This window comes from Blennius ocellaris (assembly GCF_963422515.1).
Source record: "Blennius ocellaris genome assembly, chromosome: 15".
Lineage (NCBI taxonomy): Eukaryota > Metazoa > Chordata > Actinopteri > Blenniiformes > Blenniidae > Blennius > Blennius ocellaris.
Window position 1 is genome coordinate 9,211,052 of NC_137664.1, and position 22,211 is coordinate 9,233,262.

At 39.5% G+C, this 22,211-nt stretch overlaps 1 protein-coding gene across 1 annotated transcript in view; it reads right to left on the reverse strand.

The window, feature by feature from the left end:
* Positions 1 to 3,825: 3,825 nt before the first annotated feature.
* Positions 3,826 to 22,211, reverse strand: part of hcn1 (hyperpolarization activated cyclic nucleotide-gated potassium channel 1) — a gene marked incomplete at both ends in the record, with an annotated part of 68,295 nt that continues 49,909 nt past the window's right edge. Inside the window, 3 exons of the mRNA XM_080510125.1 lie at positions 3,826 to 4,952; positions 13,472 to 13,636; positions 20,011 to 20,251. Of these exons, the coding sequence (XP_080366251.1) occupies positions 3,826 to 4,952; positions 13,472 to 13,636; positions 20,011 to 20,251 (1,533 nt within the window). The remainder of the gene's footprint in view (positions 4,953 to 13,471; positions 13,637 to 20,010; positions 20,252 to 22,211) is intronic.

The following is a 22,211-nucleotide window of genomic DNA, read 5'->3' on the forward strand; positions in this document are numbered from 1 at the left end:
CCGGCATTACTGGGACATTGTCGCCCTCAAACTGCAAATGATTGAAACACACCGACACCCACACATTTTAAATGACAATATGTCGTTTATTTTCTATATTTTCAAGGTTTATTATTTACAAACAAAATAAACAAAAAAAAAATCAAAAAGATTTTTTGACAAACACTGTTTGTCTGCATATTGTTGTAAGAAAGTTTACATTTATCTTTCTTTCATCCGTATTAAGTTACCAACTGACAGTTCATTTTCTCTAAGCCTTGGATTACATGAATGAGCTGAACAATGACCTTGTGAGTGGACTTTAAGAGGACCGAGCAGCTCATCATCGCTTCTGCCCCTCTTTCCACTTCGCATATCATCGGTAAACATATGAAACCTGTAGTCTTCAAAACCAAATAAGCATTTGGCTCGTCTTCTCTGGGCATTATCAGTTCTTTTTGCATCTCTTTTTTTTTTCTCAAACCAACAAAAACAACAAAGAAAAAAAAAGAAATATACAAATATATGTGCTGGTTTGTTGAGAGTCTCTATACTGCTAATATGTAAGCTCATTAGTTTGTGTTATACATCATCATTAATGCCCATTCCAGTATGTTAGTTGCGATTGGTATAGTGAAAAAAGCACATAGTTGGGAAGCTCTCCCTCCAAAGGCAAGTATCAAAAACAGCACAAACCAACAGTGCTGCTATCCATCTCGACTGTGTACTAGTTCCTATACACTATGGCATATTCACGATTAAGCGCTCCTCGTTGTAAATAGAACATCTCCCCCCTCATTTACAACCTCAAACAGGATCAGGGCAGCGCCGAGTCTTGGAGATATTGCTCCCTTACTAGTTCATTCAACTTCTAACCTAGCTGAAAGAATCTATACCTTTTTCTTTATTATTAGTAAATCAGAAAGTGCAATTTAAAACAAAGACAATGACTTAGAATGTTTTGCTTTGGCCAGTTTCCTTCCACACATCAATATTCAACCCAAGCATCAGTGGCTAGCTACAAAGAAAGGTATAAAGGTGCTCCAGATTTGTACAATGTCTCACTGAGCGATATATTACTGCAAGTCTAAAGATTGCACTTTTTTTTTTTTAACTGTACACAACCGCATTAAATATTCTATATAGCTTGACTGAGAGTGTTAGAAAATAAAAACCTGCCTCTAGAAGTTCACGTTTGCAAGTAAAGTTACCAATTGGATAAACTTGAGACATTTGGCCGTCACCATTGCTTTACTCCTTTCTTGTCTAAAAACACTGAGACATAGAACACATAGAGTATAGTAAGAATGAATGCGCAGTTGTGTGAAGAAGTGGCCCCCTTCCTCACCCCCACCCCCCCAACGCTCTCACCGTACGCACCAAGCTCACACTCATAACAAAGGATGGAACATGGCTATAGTTTAGGCACAAATACTTCTGAATGTCCATGTGAAGAGTCAATGCTTCTGCTCACACACAGATAACATCTAGGCAGACAGACAATGAACAAAACATAATCTAACATTACATTAAACGTCAACATTTTTGAGATAGTATCTTTTTTTTTTTTTTTTTTTTTTTTTTTTGTAAGTATTTGTGACAGCGCATGCTTCCATGACATTGGTGGATTGACTGTATTGGTACACCATCGACACAATCTGCAGCGAAGGACTCGTCGTCTTTAAAAAAAATGGTACCTTTCAGGGCTCAGACACTTTGAACTCACTGATATTTGGTTCCGTGAAAACTGTGACTCCACATAGATGTTCTGCATGAGCACAATAGTTGGTCACATCTGTTTCAGTAGACTGCAGGAAGGCCTTGAGCACAATGTGCAGTCTACTGTATATGCAGGAGAAATGACCAATTCACCAGAAAGGCTGGCTTATTTTTGTTGAATTATTTCTTTTAATTCATAAATATAAAATTACACAAGTCTTCATTTATTAATTTATTTGAAACAGAATCACAATATTCTGCCTTGACCTTACCTCTGTCTCAATGTCAGTTTAGAGTATCTAAGCCCACATGATGGATTTACATGAGACAGAAACCTTAATGCAAACCAGCAGTTTTCTTGTCTTGCTTGCAGCAGCAGCAGCAGCAGCAGCAGCAGCAGCAACACAAAAACACCTCTGAGTAAAAATCTTCTGCTGCACACGAGTGACAGGATACCTGGAATTTAAAGAGTGAGTATTGGGACTGTTGTGCCAGGTTCTTCGGCGACAGTAATTGTGATATGACCGTTTACAGAACAGCTGAAGGAGGTTGATTTTAATATGTGTTTAGTTAGAAAAAGAAGGCATAATGATAAATGCCTGATTTCATAGGCAATACATTTTGTGGAAATCATTCGGCAAGTGAAAGAACGTTTGGGGAATGAAGTGATAGGAAAATGTATTATGCTTTCAAAAATGAAATTCAAATATTTGTTGAAGGTAAAGAAAGAAAGAAAGAAAGAAAGAAAGAAAGAAAGAAAGAAAGAACGAAAGAAAGAAAGGACTATGAATGTCCTTCGATCAGACATTTCTCTGCATTGCATTAAGGTTTGTTTATCTCTTCTGAAACATATGTATTTGTCACTAAACCTTTGTCGCATATAGATGATATCCAGGTTCCTGATAGAAGTAAGACATTGTTATGATAGAGAATGCACCACACAGTATCTGTAAATACTAGATCTACAAAACTATTTACAGCACACATATAGGTAATCTTTATGTCACGGTCTATTGCATAATGGTGATAATCTTTAGTTTATAAATATTATAAATATACACAGAATTTTTAAGCAACAATACGCAACATCTCAGCCATCTGAAATCAGAAATAGAAAAAAAACAATAGCATCCATCCATATCTGTCTCCACACTCCATTTTCCTTAAATAAACAAAGAAAGCAGCATTTGTATTATCTATTCCCTTTGGACCCATAACACTGTCATGGTTTGTATATGAGCCTCTGTGGGGATATAGTGGCTCAGCGGCTTGTATTTTCATTGCAGAGAGCAACATAATACTTAGTTACAGTATATTTTGATTTCTGAAATGAGGTTTCAGTAATTGAGACTGTAAATTGTGAGATTGTTTTTTATGAGTGTGTGCTTTTTGAGATTATTGGTCAGAGTTGCTTGCATTTGTTGTTCCACAGTGGTGCCTAAAGCTGCTTAATAGGAGAAAATAATGCTTCTCTTCCACAGGTACGAAAAAAGAAAAAAAGAAAAGAAAAACATTATTATCAGATTCAACAAAGCATCCCAGTTTAAAAAAAACAACAAATAAAACAAAATGTAAAATTAAAAGAACAAAATAAAAAAAACCCATCATACATTATATATATTCTTTATATTTCTCAGAAAGGAAGACTCGTTTATACTACAGCTTTAAATTGCCATTGCCAATATTGTAGTTGGATTTTTACACACGTGGTCACATGCACACACACACACACACACACACACACACACACACACACACACACACACACACACACACACACACACACACACACACACACACACACACACACACACACACACACACACACACACACACACACACGTATCATTTATTCTCATATATATATATTCAAAGAAAAGAGATGTGAGATGTATCTGTATAATCTGTATAATATACATTCTTAAGTTTAGGGAGACAAAATTGTCTAAAATATAATACAAGGGCTTATATATACAGGATTTCTATGAGGTTACTTTAGAAGATAATCAGAGAGAAACAAAATAAAAATGCTGAAGTTCCTCATTTTTACCTCTTAGTTTGAGCTCCATTTTCAAAAATGAAGTGAAACATTTGAGTTAAAAAAAAAAAAAGAAGATAAAAATGGGATCATAAATTTGATGCAAAACGCATTTTGTCTTGTTCAGTCTCTGTACTGCTCAGGACAGAATCTCTCCTCGATCCAGGGGATTCCCTGTGCTGGGTTGAGGATGATGATGATGATGATGCTGCTGCCACTGCTGCCGCTGCCACTGCTGCCGCTGCAGCCGAACGCACTGGGGGCAAGGCTCCCGATGACATCTGGCGGAATAAATTGACCCGCTGGGGCACTGTAGTGCGGAGGCCGCTCTGTAGACTCATTCCCTGGATCGCCGCTGCTGCTGTTGGTGGCACGATGGAGGCCAGAGAGTCTCCTGAAGTTGGATGTGCTCTGGGCCCCAGAGACGTGTCATGTGGCAGTGACGGTTGGGAGGCCGATAAGTGTCGGACATCTCTACTCAAGCTGCCCGACTGGAGAGCCTGCGTGCTCTTGTGGATGTCTCCCCGCTGAGGTGAAGAGACCTGCGGCTGCTGCTGCTGAGGTGATGGCTGCTGCGGCTGCTGCTGCGCTGCAGAGGCTGCAGCTGCAGTTGCCCCAGCAGGCTGCTGAGCAAGCTGTTGCTGTGTGGCGAGAGACGGCTGGGCAATGGGCTGCTGGATGAGCGACAGCTGGGAGGCTGTAGGTGAGCCGTACTGGAAGCTCCGGTTAGCTAAAGGGGTTTGCACGGGCGGGCTGCACATGGCAGCCGTGAAGGAGCAAGGCGACATGATTGCGCCCTGCTGCTGCAGCGGGGTCTGTGGGTTGGTCGAGGAGGAATTGAGGTTGCCATGGGACATGCTGGCAGCCGAGTACATCCCCTGCGCTGCAGCGGCGGCGGCGGCAGCAGCCGGCAGCATGCGGGCAGCAGAGGCGTTGGCGATAGCTGAAGCACTGTAGGTCATGGGGACGGAGGACTGTTGCAGCTGATTGGTACCAAAGGCAGTGGAGAATGGTGGCTGGGCAGGCGAGTTAATGATTGAGTTTCCTGACATGGGAGTTGAGTTCATCCCGGTGACTGACTGCTTGCGGTCCACCATCATCACCATCTCCCTGTCCTGACGGATAATCTGCTTCAATATCTCGTTCTCCTGCGTGTTGAAAACGCCGGCGTTCAGGTCCTTCTGGAACTTCTGCAGCAGCAAGGAGTTCTTCTTCCCTGTTGGGACGCAGTCAGAAGAGGTGAACACATACAGTCATGGCAGACTTTGGTTACACCACAGGAAAAAGAGCAGGACTCAAAACTAGAAAGATGCAGCTTGTATGTTTTAACAAAATGTCACCACATTTTCTCCTGCCCCATATGAAACACATCATCTTTAATACATTTCTAAATACTTTACTTTAATTTCAATGATACAAGCTGCATCCTTTCATGTCCACTAATAACTGTAATACTGAATAAAAGGTGTGAAGGACATTGAATGGGAATGACTATGGGAGATATACAGTTTGAGAGGAGTGAAGGGCACATAAGGAGACAAAGATTACTGAAAGTGTGACGTGATAGCGTTGACTATGAGAGGTGCTGACGTGGATGGTGAAACACAGAGGAATACTGATGAGTTGAACCCACACATCACAGTACTGGACAGTATTTTCTTTTTTTTTTTACAACATAAGACGAAAAGGTCTAAGCTCTACAAGAACATTTGAAGCCAACATGGATTTAAATCAGCTAATACACATCACAAGGATATTTAGAATAACCTGTCTCTGTTGCACCAAGTTCAATATAAACATACATGTAACAAACTACTGTACCATCACACAACTAGATACAGGTGGTAAACATGCAAACGGTCAATATCACCAAATTTTACCACAGAATGCCCCTTATTTTTAATATACTAACCTTTTCTGGGAATTAAAAAGAAAAATAATACTTGTTAAGCATTTTTGTTTGGAATAAAATGCGAGACAGAATTCTTCCAATAACGGAAACAAGTTGTTTCTAAAAGGACTCTTGTTTTCTGTGATAAAGGGCATTTTGGGCCCACAGGAAAATTGTCCCAGTCCGTCACAATTCATAGACCGTGATAATGAAGCTTTGACAGATGGCTTTTTAAACTCCAGCCACTGTTGTGACTTTGGGAGCTCTGGAGCAAAACTGTGGTAAAATGCTAAGTGCTACAAAAGGCTTGAAACATGTCTTGAAACTGGTCTCTTGTTGAAAGAATCACCACATCAGACGATGTTGGGAATAATAAAGCTCTATTTAACATGTTTACTTTGAATGACTATGTCCAATTGTCCTTAAAGGGTGTGTTTCCTGTAATTACTGTTGACCTTGTGCATCGACAGGCTGTGAAGCGTTGTCGGTAAAGAAGACAGAGTGGACTTTTAGTGTGCTGAAGGCTTTAGCTGCAGTCAATCAATCATTAAGCTCCGTCCTTGAGGGCAGAAGATTTCTTCACCAAGTTTACCATATAGCAGCATTTGCTGGATGGCTTTCTGCTCTCAAGGCTGCCAGTAAGCCACGCGTTGAGCTATGTAAGACAGGACTTTTGTTGCTGGAGCAGCCGAAGATGGATTGAAGTGGTTTTTGTGCAGCATTTTGGTCTATGTCCGATGCTGTTCACTTTGACTGTGACGCTCACTACAGGGTCGGGTAGTTAAGGGCTAAAACAAGCACCACATACCGACTATGAGACTACTGGTAACTTACAAGGCTGCTCTCATTGCATTTTTAAAGGTGACAGCGTTAAACTCTGTAGATTGGAAGGACAACAGAGGTTGATTATATTTTCAAACTGGGCCAATCAAGATCAGAGTATCTGTTGGATTTAAGGCAACATCCAAATACACCAACACAGTAGTTAGACACAAGGATTTTGACAAGATTTCAAGGCAACAGTCATTAAGTATTGACAAATGTCAAATTGTCAATTCTACAAGGAAAATGGCCCCAGCAGGAAGCACTGCGCTGCCTGTAGTGTGTACATCACTGTATGTTTGAACGCAGAGCACTTACTTATGTATGCGCACTTATCAAAGAATATATTAGTCTTTGTGAGCTATGCATTTACATCTAAGTTATTTTGAGACATGTATTATTTCACGCCAGCTTGCAGAGAAATTGCATTTTCTTTTTTCCACACTGTGTTCTGATTGCCAGTACAAATATTCACTGAAGGAGCTGCGGAGGTCTACGGTGCGCAGATATAATTTAGAGGTACACGTTCAAAACAAGAAACTTTAAAGCAGGCCAATCATGATAAAGAGAGGTTCGGAGCCACGCTGTTTAAATTGGAGAGGTGGCACGGCATTGAGAGCATGTAAGAACTATAAGACCACCGCTATTGGTGGGTGGTAATGGTAATGTTACATTTATAAAAGTTGATTGAATTTTCTCTGAATTGTCAACCTAAATCCTAATAATAAATTGTTTTTCTTAAGTGTGTCAAGGCAGTGTTACTGCACAGCTCTGCTTTCCAGCTGCCTGTTGGATCTTGAACCAGTTCATATCCTGAAGGGAAACTAGGCACGGCTTTGAGGAGTCTGATTTTAATGTTGAAGATGGTGATATGCTTTGCAGCGTCAGCTTAAAGCAGTTGCTCCCAAACTTTGCACTGCAAATTATTTTGCACTTGCCAAGATTTAAAAATGTTATTTCTTAAACACGGTAGATGATTTGTCTTGTTCTTTTCCTATTTCTCGTCCTTAATTTTACATTATAATCTTAATTCTATTAAAAAAAAATATTTCTCAAGATTTTTCATCAGGTACATTCACGAGATAATTTCACAAATCTTAAGTAATTGTATTTTATATATTATATTAGGGCCTCCCCCTCTCCCCAGAAATACCAATATTTCCAAGGCACCCTCATTTATACATTCAAACTCCACTCCATTTCTCACTAAATGCTTGATCCAAACTTCAAATTTAAAACGAAAAAGATCAGATATAGTTAAATAGTGCATCATTCATGACTAACAGTTTTCACATTGTAATATTTTAATGATCATCATTCATTACTTTCGAAGTTTGTTTTCAAAATTGGCCTCTCTGTACAAAAATACCTTTATAAACACAAGCAAAAAAACCTGAATGGAATTTTACTGTAGCGATCATGTTGGTTGTAGCATTGTTTACATGATCCCTGCTGTGAGCCACTTCTTGGATTTTCTCCCTCACTTAGAGAACCATTGGCATAAAAAAAGGTCCTAGGGTTGTTTTTCCAAGGAAGTGACGTTATCCAAAGTTGGGATTCCTGATCTCAGAGGCAACTGGAAAGCAGCATGGCTTGGCACTTGTTCCACACAGCAAATCTCTACAGTCATGACCCATTATAGACTGAGACAAAAAGAATCAGTAAACTGTGTGGACTGTGTAAATAATAATTACTATTCCAATAATCAACAAGGTAAGCATTGAAGTTATTTTTTTCTTTCACAGCGCTCTAAGAGTTTTGAATATTCTATTTTTATATATACTCATACTAAGTCTAACTTAAAAGTTGAATACGAAAGCTGTAAAAACAATTGTATTTAAAACAAGAATAACAACAAAAACATGATCAAAAAAAATTGTAAGAAACATTCACTTTGACCACCAAAATATGTGAATTTAAAAATAAAATTTACAAATACTAAATATGTGATGAATCTTCATTCCTTATCCAGATCTAAACACAAGCACTATAAAACTGTCTGAAAGAAAATCAACAAGGACAGCAACATAAAAAAAACAAAGATATAACATTATAACGTAACAAACATCATATATAAAATGAAGACTACATTTAGAAAAAGAACAAAACACAACTTTTGAGACACAAGTTCAGATGCATTCATGGCTTCACAGAGACGTTACATGTCCTTCAGTCTGACTTCACGCATAACCTGAATAATAACAAATTCTTAACTATTTTATACAGGCGTTCCTTTTAGATTGTGATTAGCACATTATTACAGAAGGTAAAATGTGTGATAAAATAACTAGTGGGATTTTTTTTCCTTGTGTCTTAAAACAGGCAACGCAAATAGTCTTAGTCAAAGTTTAAGCCAAATGTCAAGACTGACGATTGTATGAATAATGATGTATACAACACTTTCGTTTTTTATAAATAAGACAGAATTGTTGTTCCAAGTAAGACAATCAGAAACAAACCCTCTCTTTGGTGAAAACATGAATAAATAATGAAATGAAACCTTGGCATGGTACAAAAACGGTATGTGGCATTGCATTAGTAAAGGCTTTTACTAATCTGCAGACATGATTTCATTTGTGAATACACTTTGAACAGAGGATTCAAAGATTAAAGAAAAATGTCACATTGATAAGACTGAGTATGTGTTCATAATCCAGTTGATTATTCGGAGAAAAGAAATCTGTTCAAAAATAAAGATGGCATGTAACACTGAATGAGATCTCTTTGTTTCCTTGATTGTCTCTGTTTTTTTGTTGTTGGCTTTATTTTTTTAAATTTTTTTTACATTTTGAGTCCACCAAAATATCTGCAGGACTTGTGTGGGTGACTTGAGGTATGTGTCACTGATGCAGGATTTAAACAGTTAATGTAACCTTCTGCAAGAGGTCAAACTCTTGGAGGATGAATTTGAGACCGGATCCACTTAGCAAGCCTCACTTTGCCCCTGTTCGAATACTGGAATTGGAATAAAGTGTTTACCTGATGCCTACTCGTCGGCCAGGACACTCTTGAAAACGAGATGAGCTCGTCTCAAGACGGACTCCTGGTCAAATAATTTTTAGATAGATAAAAGATAATGTCAAATGTGCAACATGTTATTGGTTTCAAAGCATGGTTACTTTTTTTTTTCTTTCCTTTTTTTTTTTTTTTTTTTTTAGCAAGACAAGCATGTAACCAAATGCAGTTCATATATATATATAGAGAGAAAACGATACAACCAGCACGGATCATGACAAAGTATCTTCCCTCGTATGAGACAAAACCCCCTTCATGGTTAGCCTGAAAGGACGGATCAAATGTGAATCACTCAATCAGAGTGGGCAGCTTTTGTTTTATGAAACTTATTTACAGTGAAAAGCCAACTTGGCTGATAGTTCTCATAAAAAGGGCCAATGCAGATCAGGACTGTTGAGGTTAAAGGGCATATAGTATGTTGTGAAGGGCACAGTGAAACAAAAAGACTAAATGGTATATAAAGTCTGTTTGGATTGTTTTAATTTAGTGTTCTCGCCCACCCGTTAGTATATAAACACAATTACGTTCATATGCAACTGAGTTCCAGATATTTAATGGTTTTACAATACACCAGCAGTCTCCAACCCTGATCCTGGAGAGCTCCTCTCCTGCTGGTTTAAAGTCTTTCCCTGCTGCAACACGTCTGAATGCAATGAGGACCTGCTCACTTGTCTTTCCCAGGATCTGGGTGATGACTAATTGCTATATTCTGGTGCGTTGAAGCAGGAAGAGTCTAAAACATGCGGGACAGGGGCTTTCCAGGACCAGAGATAGAGACCCCTGCAATACACAATGTAGGAAGACATAAAGGTGAGAGATGAGGGTTTGTGTCTTGTTTCAATGTATTTCAAAATTGAAGCGTGGCCAATTCTTTTTTTTTTTTCAAAAAATTTACAAAGTACTATTTCCTTCAAGACCCCATGAAACAATGTCTCAGTCATAATATCCCACATTTCCGTCTTTTCAAGACGATTCTCTGAAGCCAGTGCTGCTGCCGGTGCAGTGGAAACACAATGCAAACCTGCATAATGCATTTCTATGCAGTGCAGAATTAGTAAAGCTGCTGTGTCACTGTGCTGCGACAACTGGAAACTATTTGGAGGCATTAAAATTCAGGAAAATACAAGAGTTAGAGGCTGTTTTTCCTTACAATCACAGTGAATTGGTACTTCGGGTACATTGCACAAAAGTTGCAAGGATGTCACACAAACGCCTAGAATGTGTTGGGAAGAACTTTTACCAGTTTGTGAAACATCCTTGTAACGTTTGTGTTCACATGCATGTGGCACGACACACGCTCGACACTCGCAAGATCAAATTGTGGTTGCAGTTGCAACGATCAAGCAGACACACAAATGTCGTGCAACAGTCGTGCAAGACAACTGAGAATTCTTGACCAAATAACTACGAGATCTACTCCCAGTCCAGCAATCGTTTCATCCCCGCGTGTTGAGCAGGATGAAAAAGAAGTACAGAAGTTACTGGAACAGGACCCCAACATCAATGAAGACCAGACTGGCATGCTGAATGCTCATTTGTTGCACTTGATGGGGCACAGAAACTATTGAGAGTGATTTGGGAGGGGGTTATAGCCATTGTTGATGGCCATGACACTATTACGCCAGGAAAAAAAAGTTGTTTTAGTTTTTAGAACAGCTTGAAAATTAAAACCACGTCATTTAATTTGGCAGTTTGTCGTAGCAAAGTGATATAGAAGCTTAAAAACTACCGAGTGCAGGTAGAATCATCATTTACATTAAAATAAATAGGAGGAATTCCATGATGTTATACTATGTGAAAATGTTTTGACAATTAATTTTCACTTATTGCTTCTAAATAAACCCTTAGAAAGTCGGGTAAATGTGCTTTTCATTTCATGGGGTCTATTATATCAACTGCAATTTCACTAACTTGCATTTACCACAAGAGGCAAATTTTGTTTCGTAGAGGTGATTCATTTGAAGAAGATGCAAACATTTTGATCTAATTAAAGCATTTCCAAGCAGCAATGCTGCTCCACCTCCACACGAGATAAAGCTGCATATGAACGTAAACGTGAGGAGAAAATGTCTCAGTGGTAACACATACTTGTTGGATCCTGATTGATTTGGACACTACAGCGTTTCAGCGTTGAGTCAACATTTGGGTTACAAAGCAATTTGCAAATATTGACGCGCCTGTCTCAGGCAAACTAATACACAAATACAAAGCCACGACAAAAAAAACAAAACAAAACAAAACAAAAAAAACACAAAAACTGACAGGAATGTAGATACAGACTGCAAGCTGAGCCACTGATATGACACAAAACTGGCTCATTGTTATTATGCAAATTCAACATTAGCTTGATATGCTTATCTTGATTTCTTATTAACATAATATGGAAACAATTGAGCGAAATGTCATGGCCTCTTTCATAGATCTATCCACTGAAAAGCTTAAATAGTAAGTACCGGTAGACAAGAAGCTGCATTCATATTTATGGAGTGAAATTAGTTTTAAGGAGCTGTTTGAGTTGTCAGTGTAACAGTCATATTGGAAAATAATATGACTAATATATATCATTGTATATAAAACCAGATGAGATCTCCTTCTTCCTGTGAAATAACATTTTCACGGTAAATGTCATTGTAGCCTTTTCTGTTTCTGTGTTATAGACCATGGAAGGAAAATATGTTGTTTCAAACAGATCGAATAGCCAATCGCCAATCAGGTAAAAGATGTAATAGATTTGGAGAGCTTCCACCCAGGACACAAATGAGTAAGAGAATATATAAAAAGGCGACACTTGATCAAACAAAAATCGATGTAAGCTTTGTGCTTGTGGAAAATTATCTTAATAAATGATGCATCTTAAAAAAAACAAAAAAAACATCATTGCATTATTTCAAGCCAAGCTCAAATAATCCTATAATGTTACATAAGAAATTGTAACAGATCTAATGAGCTTTACAAAGTTGCCCTTGAGATGTTTAGAATTAATTTAGATAGAGAGACATAGATTAAAGATGTCATTGTAATATGCAAAATACTCTTGGAGCAACTAATAATAGTACCCAAGTCTGGGCTGGGTCGCACTGTGATACCACATCCTCTGGACAGACGGCACTTTTACTCTATATTTATCAAGTAAAAAAGGTTGTTGGTAAACAAACATCGCAGAAATCTATTAAAACAGAAGATGTGTGCAAAAAGAAGTGAGATAATATGTACGAATAGGGTCAGAGGAGCCAATTGATGCCCTGTTTGTGTTACATACATGTGCCCCTTTTTTTAATCAGTGACAAGTCAATATGTATCAGATTGGCTTTATTGATCAACAACAAACTGTTACATTCATGTAACAAACATTTCCTTATCAGACAGTAAACATAGCACTTTTTGATGACATGGGAAACACTGAATGAAACTACACAGACCCCTCGCCAGAAAAGCTGCACCTTGTGCATGAGAGGATTTTAAAGCTTTCCTGTCACCTGGCCCTGTCACTTAGTGTTTGTTTATTTAATTTTGTATTTTTTTTTTAAGGGGTTTGTGCCTGGATGATTTTGAGAACTCTGATACGTTGCGGGGTGCTGCTCATACCCAGGAGTGCAGATGAGTGGAAAGAGGGCCAGACACACATGCATGTGAGGTTTGCTTCCATCCACTCGCTGACATCCAGTGGGGGGGTCAACACCAAACCAACGTGGGGGTGACCTGACTCCCTCCCGGACAGCGACATGCACTGCCTTCCAGTTAATCCAACCACAAAACGCAACTTTGGTTCTTTAGAAGGATTAATGCTGGTCACAACACAAATTTCTATACACATTTTTAAGACAAAGAGACAAACGTTGAAGAAAAAAATAAAAAAAAGAAGATAGCATACAGGTCATGCAGCACAAGATGGCAGACACAATGCTTTTATGAAGAAAGAAGGCAAACACATACTGATAAAGACAAGGCACGATGACAGGCAAGAGTCGACCAATCAGACAGGACAGACAGATGTTGGAAGGCCTTACCGATGCGGTCCAATCGGTCGATGGCGACAGTTTCGAAAGCACGTCGCATCATGGGGTACTCCTCTAGAACCTCATTAAAGTGGTCAACGGAGAGGGAGAAAAGTCGACAGTAGGTGTCTGCGCGCACGCTCGCCGTCCGTCTGCCCTTGGTGAGCAGACAGATCTCTGTGTGGAAGAAAAGAGAGAGACACAAAGGGAAAAATATATTTTTTTAAATGGACACATGAACAAACAGCAACAGTAGATTACAGAGAGAAGTGGGGGGTCATAGGGGAAATCATCCCAGTAATTACAGTACATATTATCATATAGATGAACCTTGAGCACAGGAGGCTAATGTGAATGTAAATAAAATGAGAAGCCCATCAGCGGGCCTGTCATTTGCATTATACCGAGATAATTCATCATCCTGTAAAGAGCTAATAAGCCCATAATTCAATACAGGAGCTAGTTGTGCTTTAAAGAAAAAGAAGCTGTCAGGCATCACAGCATCAACGCACTTCTCTAATGTAACGTATAACTAAACAGGGAAGAGATTTCACAGCATCGCTACATGATTCTGACATGACAGGAAGGGAAGTGAACAATAGCATAAAGCATGCATCAAAATGAACCCTGCAGGCCCCTTTAAATCTGATAATTACATGGAACGCAACATCTTTCTCGTTCATGTTCAATCTGTGTAATTAAAAGTGCGTGAAACTGAAAAGAAATACTCATTCTAAAGCTAACGTGTGAAACTGGGACCTTTAACTTTAAGCATCAAATCATCAAACATTAAAGCCTCTTCGACACAGTAACAATTAAAGATAAGGAGAACACACAAAGTTAAAAACCCAGAATAGTCCAAATATAACTCCTTCAAAATTAAAATGTTATTAGGTTTGCACTTATTACTATCAGTGTAGGAGTACTCTTGGCATCAATGATGCTGCGCAAGTGAAAGAGACATCTGTGTCATCTGTAAACGTTTGGCTCTCCAGTTCTGAAACAGCTCCATATAAGCAGAGTTATAAAAACAATACAAGCACCAACCGAGGTTCCCTGCATCTTATTCAGCTGGCAGCAACAAACTGAAAATGTGTGGCTTGCAGGCGATATGTGACAACATCGAGCATTCACGGCATCTGATCCCATGCCGGCAGAAAAAGTACAATTCTCTGCAAACATCCCCCACTGTTCATTGATCGTTTGATCCCTCCTCCGTTTCTTCTTGTTTTCATCTCCTGAAGCAGCTCAACCTCCACCTACATTTGCACTTCTGTCCAGTCTGCAGCACAACTTCTTCCTTCATTAAATCGTTAAATGTTAACTTGTTATGGTGTGATCTTTCTTGGCTCTGCCGTGAGCTGTCATGAAAATAGAGCGCAGAGCGTGCGAGATGTGCGAGCAACACTCTCAAACTGTGGGTGTGAATAAGGTGTTAGTGTATAATGGAAAAGCTCCCTTCAAGTTGTACCTCTGTCAACACAAGAAAACACATGAAGTGGCAAAGGAAGTGACGGAAAAACCCATGTCGTGCTACATATAATTTCATAGACGAGGGGGGGTAAGAGCGACGTTAATAAAAACATGCTGTGCTACCAATGCACTTGCATGTACAGAGGTAAATGTGTTACTTGAGATGGAATAGCAAGTCTAGAAAGGTTGAGTGGGCGTGTTGAAAATAATTGATCCTCCTTAAGTCCTCCCTGCCATGGTGCTACATTTGGATTGATGGTGTACAGTTGAAACATGGTGTAAGATTTTCAGTGATGAGATGTGCTGTTTAACCTTCGCAGACATCTCAGCTAGCCATTACCCCTTCTTCTGGTTAGTTAACTTTTAGTCTGAAAAGGAGCAGTCATCTCTTTGAACTGAAAAATAATTCCAATGAAGTTGGACATTGTGTAAAATGTGACAGACTGTGATGATCTGATATTCTTTATCTATATCTTTATCCACACTGCTTTTTCCAATACTAATGGGCGAAGGCAGGGTACACACTGGACACGTTTATTATTCTGAGGTATTATGAGCATGTCAAGTAGTTAAACATGAAAAATCTTTGCAAGAGTTCCCTGAGCTTAACCTATTTCCTTTTTTTATTTGTTTGATATAGAATTTAGTCCCAACTGTCTTTTGGGTTTGGTTTAGGTTATTTTGTTGTTGTTTTCATGTTAGAATGGAGGACTTTTTCAGAAGAGAACAATAATTGTTCAGTTGCTTTACTAACCACGTGTACAAGTTCACCACAAATTACAAATTTAACTTCTTTTACTTAAGTTTTCCTTTGTAGTCTTTCCAATTAGTAACTGAATTACCAATGGGAACATTTCAAGAAAACTAGTTAAACAAATTAATTCTCAATAACACCACAAATATGGGCTAAATTAAGATGATTGTAAATTCCCTTAAAAGCTCTCCTGTCATGTTTTTCACCTTGTTTGCAACTGCTTCTTTCCAAACCCGTAAAAGCTTAAAAAAAAAAAAATTCATGCAGTATTTACTCAGCTACTGAATAAAGCATGAATATTCATTGAATCCGTGCTCACAGCAGACTTTCATTCAGGCATGTAGCCAAAAACCCTATTCAGATATACCCATTGAATTGGGTTTTTCTCAAGTATCACATATTCATTAATGCTGCACCCTATTCAATCCATCAGGCTGCACTGAATGCTATTTATCACTGTTTGAGTACATGAAAACACCACATGGGAGAAAAGAAAAATATGGAACCGTAGACAGGATTTACGTCAACCATTCTATATGTACGGTACATCCATCATGCGTGAAAATGTTCATCTCGACTCCATCTTCTTTCACTTTACTTGCAAGAAATTGCAGGCCTAAATGTTGGTGAGAAGCCTTTTCTGTGGTTACTGAAGTCAGATGGACAAAGGACTTTATTCCATCCATCCACTTTCTATACAAATAGAATCACAAAGGCTGCCGACAATCTCCAGTGCAAAAACCCACAGTCAGTACATGGGCAACAGAATTCTTTTCAAACTGTGTAGGACGCTGGGATACTTGGAGAAAGACAATGTGTGGACCAAAGGAACATACAAACTCCACAGAAAGGACAAGATGAGCACAGACCTTATTCTTCCTTGAGGAGACAGTGCTATAACCTCTAGATCTTCATCAATGACACCATTTCCTAGTGTTATATTCGTTAAAATTCTGACAAATTGTATGACTGTGACAACAATTTATACGGTAAGTTTAATGTCATATGATCTGTCATGACAGAACAGTTGGTAGTATTTTAAGATTAACTTGGTAAAACCATCAGCGTATTTAACCAGAAGTATTAAATGTGTGTTGTGGGTCTCCTCTGGGGGGCACCAGAGAGTTTCGGAGGGTGGGAGGAGCAGAAGAATCAACCTCGGGATCCGCGGGCAGCCTTTTTGCAACACAGTTTTTACTCCATGTGTCCATGATAAACAGTGATAAAAAGGATTAAGCGCAGGGTAGAAATATCATTCTATTAATCCTCATTTCATCAATTTCGATAAGAAAATGAGCTTCAGTGCAAAACCAAAACGGTTAAAGGCCACATACTTCATATCAAAAACATCAAACTAGTCAAACAATAGTTGTGCTTCTTTTTGCCTATAGATCCCGATTCTCCCCTAACATTTTGAAAACCCTGCTGTAATTACGATATTCAATATTCTATGTACGTGTATGATGCAAGAGCTTGAACCAGACAGATATTTTAAACTCTCTTGAAATATGGTCCGTGTCACCTGGAGAGTCTTGGTGTCCACATGTTGTGTGGAAGTCAAAGGCCTGTTAACACCTCCTGTGATGCCTTTTGACACGTGTCTGTTGCCTTGTCACAAAGCATCACTGTTGACCCCCGGGGCATTGTGGATAATTTGCCATCACTTCATGTGTCACGTACTCTCATGGCAACCATCTCCCCCCAGGCTCCCCCCTCATACAGTCTGTAGGAAACTGGGACTGAGGAGAGGGAGTCCACATGACTAAGACATTGAAGCCCAATAGGGATTGTCATTGTCCTCCCACAATAAACTCTGTAAGACTCTCCGCCTCACCATGCCTTCACTGCAGAACTGTGAGATACTGATGTGTAATCTTTTGCACTCAGGTCCAGGGTTGATTGCTATGATACCATCTTAGTATGCAGGTGTGCCATTGACCATGACTGGGGGTGCTTTGTGACCTACTGTCCTCCTGGATGTCCTGTTCATTACTATGCTAATAGTTTCCCCTGGCACTGTTTGGTATTGTTTCCCTCTCCCTCGCTCTGTTACTGTCTCAGTCTCCCTCACTGATTCTTTATTCGAGCCACGGGTCGGCCTGGTTGTGAAGCGAGCGTGAATCATATGAGAGAAAAGGGGAAGAGTGAGGTGCCTGGCACAGCCAGCTGCTCCCAACTCAGGGCTCATCTACTAATGCCGTACAAATTGGTAAAAATACCAGCAGGGCAGAAGGCAACAGCAGGTGGTGGGAAGCAGCAAAATAAAAACAAGCAGGGCACCCTTTATTTGTTGGGGACAAATACAGCACCCACACACATCATGTAATTAAGTGATGCTTTAATAGTTGGAAATGACCATCTGAAATTCCTTAACACATTAGAAAACATTTTCTAGCTTCATAAATATTCCCTCCAGGGTTCTGTTTACTGGGTAACAGGTAGTTAAACATTGAGGATTTGACCCAAGTAATTTACCCATTATTTCAATATGATTCCTTTATACCTCTGAGTTATACTGTTTTAAGTTGAGGCTGCTGGTGGAGCTTTTTAATGCATTAAGTGCATTCCCACTGCTCACCTCTCTTTCACTCCTCATGTATGTTTATGCATACTTTTTTTAACTTTTCTACAGGGGGTATCTTTACTCATTAAAGATGTGCAGTAAATTGTCGTATCCGTCAGTGCTATATTTTTGGAATCTGTTTATTGTTAGTTGTTTTTTACTTCTTTGAGAGTCAGAAATATCGACTAGTCGAAGCAGGCGACTCCTCACGCTGAGAACATCCCTGCTGTCAAATCAGCTGACCACTGACTTCCAAGCCTGATTGTGAAATAGATCTCTTCCTTTTAAAAGTATTTACTTTTCCGATGCTTTGTATATGTTGCCTGTTTCTTTATTTTTAAAAGCTGGCTACATTCCTGACCTTTTTTGTATTTAAAACTATACAAAATGTAGCTAGATGATGAAGATACATTGAATTTATTGAATGAAAAATACAGAATGCAGGTTTATTAACTATGGAAATGAAGCATTTTTAACTAATATTGTTTCTCAAAACTTTAATTATATGTCCTTAATATTCTTAGTGATGATCTTAAACAGCTGATAGGAAAAAAATGTGATTAAAAAATAGGCCTACCAAAATGTGGTATCACTAACTGTTCCTTTGTTTATTTTGATCAGGCGTAACTTTTTATCCTTTATGTGGACATAATAATGTTTTCAATCTCAAAGCTTATTTGGTTGAAATTTCAACCCGCTCTCTGCCACAGTACCCCAGATGATGCCTCAACAAACAGAAAGTGTAGCTGCCTTATAACTGCTGCAATCCCTTGTAAAACTCCACACTGAATTTAGGATGCCTTCCTCCTGTGGATATTTAAGGCAGATAGCTTTGCAAACGGAGTGGCATGATGAGACGATGTACGACAGCGATCCTGAACAGGCAGGAAAAGAGACGACTCATTTCTTTTTGGATTCACTGCCTTCCTCAGCTCGCCTGTGAGACATGAGCTGCATGCAACAGACACATCAAAGTGAAGGTATTCTTAGACTCCTCAGCCTCCTTCCATAGTGGGGATGAACTCAGGAGATAAAATATGCAAGAACCTCTAAAATAGGAAACTTTGCTTTGCTATCACACAGACACGACAATGTCTGCCTGCAGATTTTGTCGGAATAAACAACGTGCAATGAAATTACATTTGACATTTTAAAAATTAATAATATCTGTAATGTTTCTGAAAGAGAATGGGACCTATGCTGAGAACAAGAGAGGAAGACAGCGAGCAAAAGCACAGCAGAGAACAGAACGAGAGAATCGCTTGTCATATGACTCAAAAGAAACGTCCATAGTGGCTGCGTTCAGTCTGTGCCAAGCATAGCAGGAACGTATGGAGGGAGAGAAGAGTTCATGCATGTGCATTTGTGTGTGATGAGGGTGAGGGTGGGGGAGGGACTTCTGTTTGTCCTAAGGGATGCCTGATCCACGCCTTGGCCCACTCCAGCAACCAGATGAGTGGTTATGTAACCACGGAAGCTGACTAACGTCCAACACTGGTTAATGAGAATCTACATTTACAATAACTTAACTTCAAACAGCTTCAAACACAAAGCCTTGGGCTTGTCTCATGTCAAACTTCATAAATGTATGATCATAGAGGATGTTCATATGACTGCGAGGAGCCTTTTTGTGGTAGTATGCCAGTACTACATAGTAACATATATAATTCATGTTTTCATTTTAATGTTGAAACTATAAAATTATGGAAATCTACCTTAAAACAAAAATTTTATTTCCAATCTCTATATTGTTGTTCTTACCTCCAAAGTAGGATCCATCAGTCAGCTTCATCTCCTTGTTGAACTTGGTGATCACACTTGCAACGCCATGCTGAATAAAGTACATCTTCTTTCCAACTGTTCCCTCTCGGATGATGTAGTCATTGGGTTGAAAAACCTCAAACTTCAACTTGCTCAGCATCCCCGTCACGAAGTTGGGGTCTGCATTAGCAAACAGGGGCATGGTGGCCACAAGCTTACGGCAGTTGAAGTTCACGATTTCCTGTTGAAGGGAAAAGAAACAGTCTTAAGATTGTTCCAAAATATTTCACTTACTTCCACCTGAAAACTGAAAAATGAGCATCAGTGAGGTTGGAGAAAACCATAAACCTTCCATTTCTGCTGCTGCAAACTTGAGAGCTGCAAACTTGATGCTATATGCATCCAAAATTGGATGCATATAGCTTCTTTATCCCTAATACTTCTAAAGCACTTCCCATCTCTCCCGAGAAGAAACTTTTTGGCAGACAGGTCAGATCCTGATGAGTTTGCCCTCTGGTGCCGGCTGCAGGCCATTTCTCCGGTCTCATCCTGTCCCCTCGGACCCAGCAGGAGATTAGGAGCTTGTTGTCTGTTTACCCATACATCTCTGTTGCTGTGCAGATGGAGAGTCGGGGCACTTGGCATTTGCAGTGGTGTGTTTTTGACCCCACATGAGGGATAGCTCTCCTCCAGTGACAACAGGACATTAAAAGAAAGACAAGCAATCTCTGTGACGCGTGCAAGCTTGCAACGAAGGCGATGCAAGGAGCTCAACCTCAGATGCTGGTGTCAGCTAATGCCACGGGGGGCTCTGACCTTAATCATGCACCAGAACTAATGAATTAGGTAGTAAGCAGTTTTCATGCCCAGCCAGGATTCCTCTTAGGGAAACAATCTTTGGCTATGCCTATTTAAAGATTTGTTGGCAGAGAATAAGAGGCTGGGAGACAGAGGTAAGGAAAGGGGAGGGAGGGGAGAGAACAGACAGAATGGAACAACTGTCTGGCTACTCGGACATAAAGAGTCTGCTGTTTGCATATTTCACCTCATTCACTGCCAACATGTATTTTACAATATTGTCCTCAGTTACTGCAGTCTGAAAGTCAGTTTAGAGCTGGGGTGTCAACAACAACACAAGCTAAATAAAATGCTGTAAATGCTGTTTGTAATTTGGCCACCGGGGGCAGCACTGTTTGACTAAATTCAGAGGGCCTGTTTATCATAAGATTCTGAAAATAAATTTGTCTCCTTTTCACTCCCACTCACACTTACAAAAAATTTAAACTTGCTCAAAAAAAAGCAATCCATTAAAAAGCACTAAAACTGTATGCATGTGCGGATTGCAGTATTTTCCCTGCTGCTATAAGAAACAACTTTTCAAGGTGTTCACATCTTCTGGTGTTCTTTGTACCACAAAGCAATCCATTGCAAAAGCTGATTAATGAAATGCTTTTTACCAGCTACAAATCAATTGCTTGACATTGCCGAGTCCTTGAATGCAACGGCAAAGGTTAAGTTTTTTTAAGCACTCCCTCCAAACAGCTGCATAACAACACTGAACGGTTCATTGTGATGGATCACCTGTCCTAAACAAGTTCAAATTCACTGCAAGGCTACAAGGTGATTTCTGTGTATCAAAAGGAATATAGACCTGCAGGGGGCTCCTGGGAAGATTCTTTTTAGACGTATACAAGGATCTGAATACTACAATTTCAAAAATAATAATTAAAAAAAAGTAAATTTCGCCGTGTCCCCATCCCACACCGAAGCCCATGTTGTTCTAACTACTAAAGCAACATTCTGGCATCTCTGTTTGATAAACTTATGCAAGACTCATAATAAATGACAGACCAGAATCAGTTTTAAGAGTACTTTACCTGATTTTGGATTCTTAGCTTGCCTGAGAGCTGCAAAGTGGAGCTGATTCTGATCCCAAATTGACCTGTGAGCATGTTCTGTTTTAGAAGGAGCCGGCACTCAGGGGCAATCAGCCTGACTCAGGTATCTTACTTTGAGTCTGTCTGCCCGAAATACATCTGGTCTCTACTGACGTTAGTCAGCTTTACGGCTGCATTAACTGATTCCTGACGGAAGGAAAAAAAAGCTCTCAATCCCCTGCCTTTATCTCTAAAAACAAAACTTATGACCACTTTACAACAGAAGCAGAGCAGGCTCGCAGAGCAATAATCACAGTGGATAAA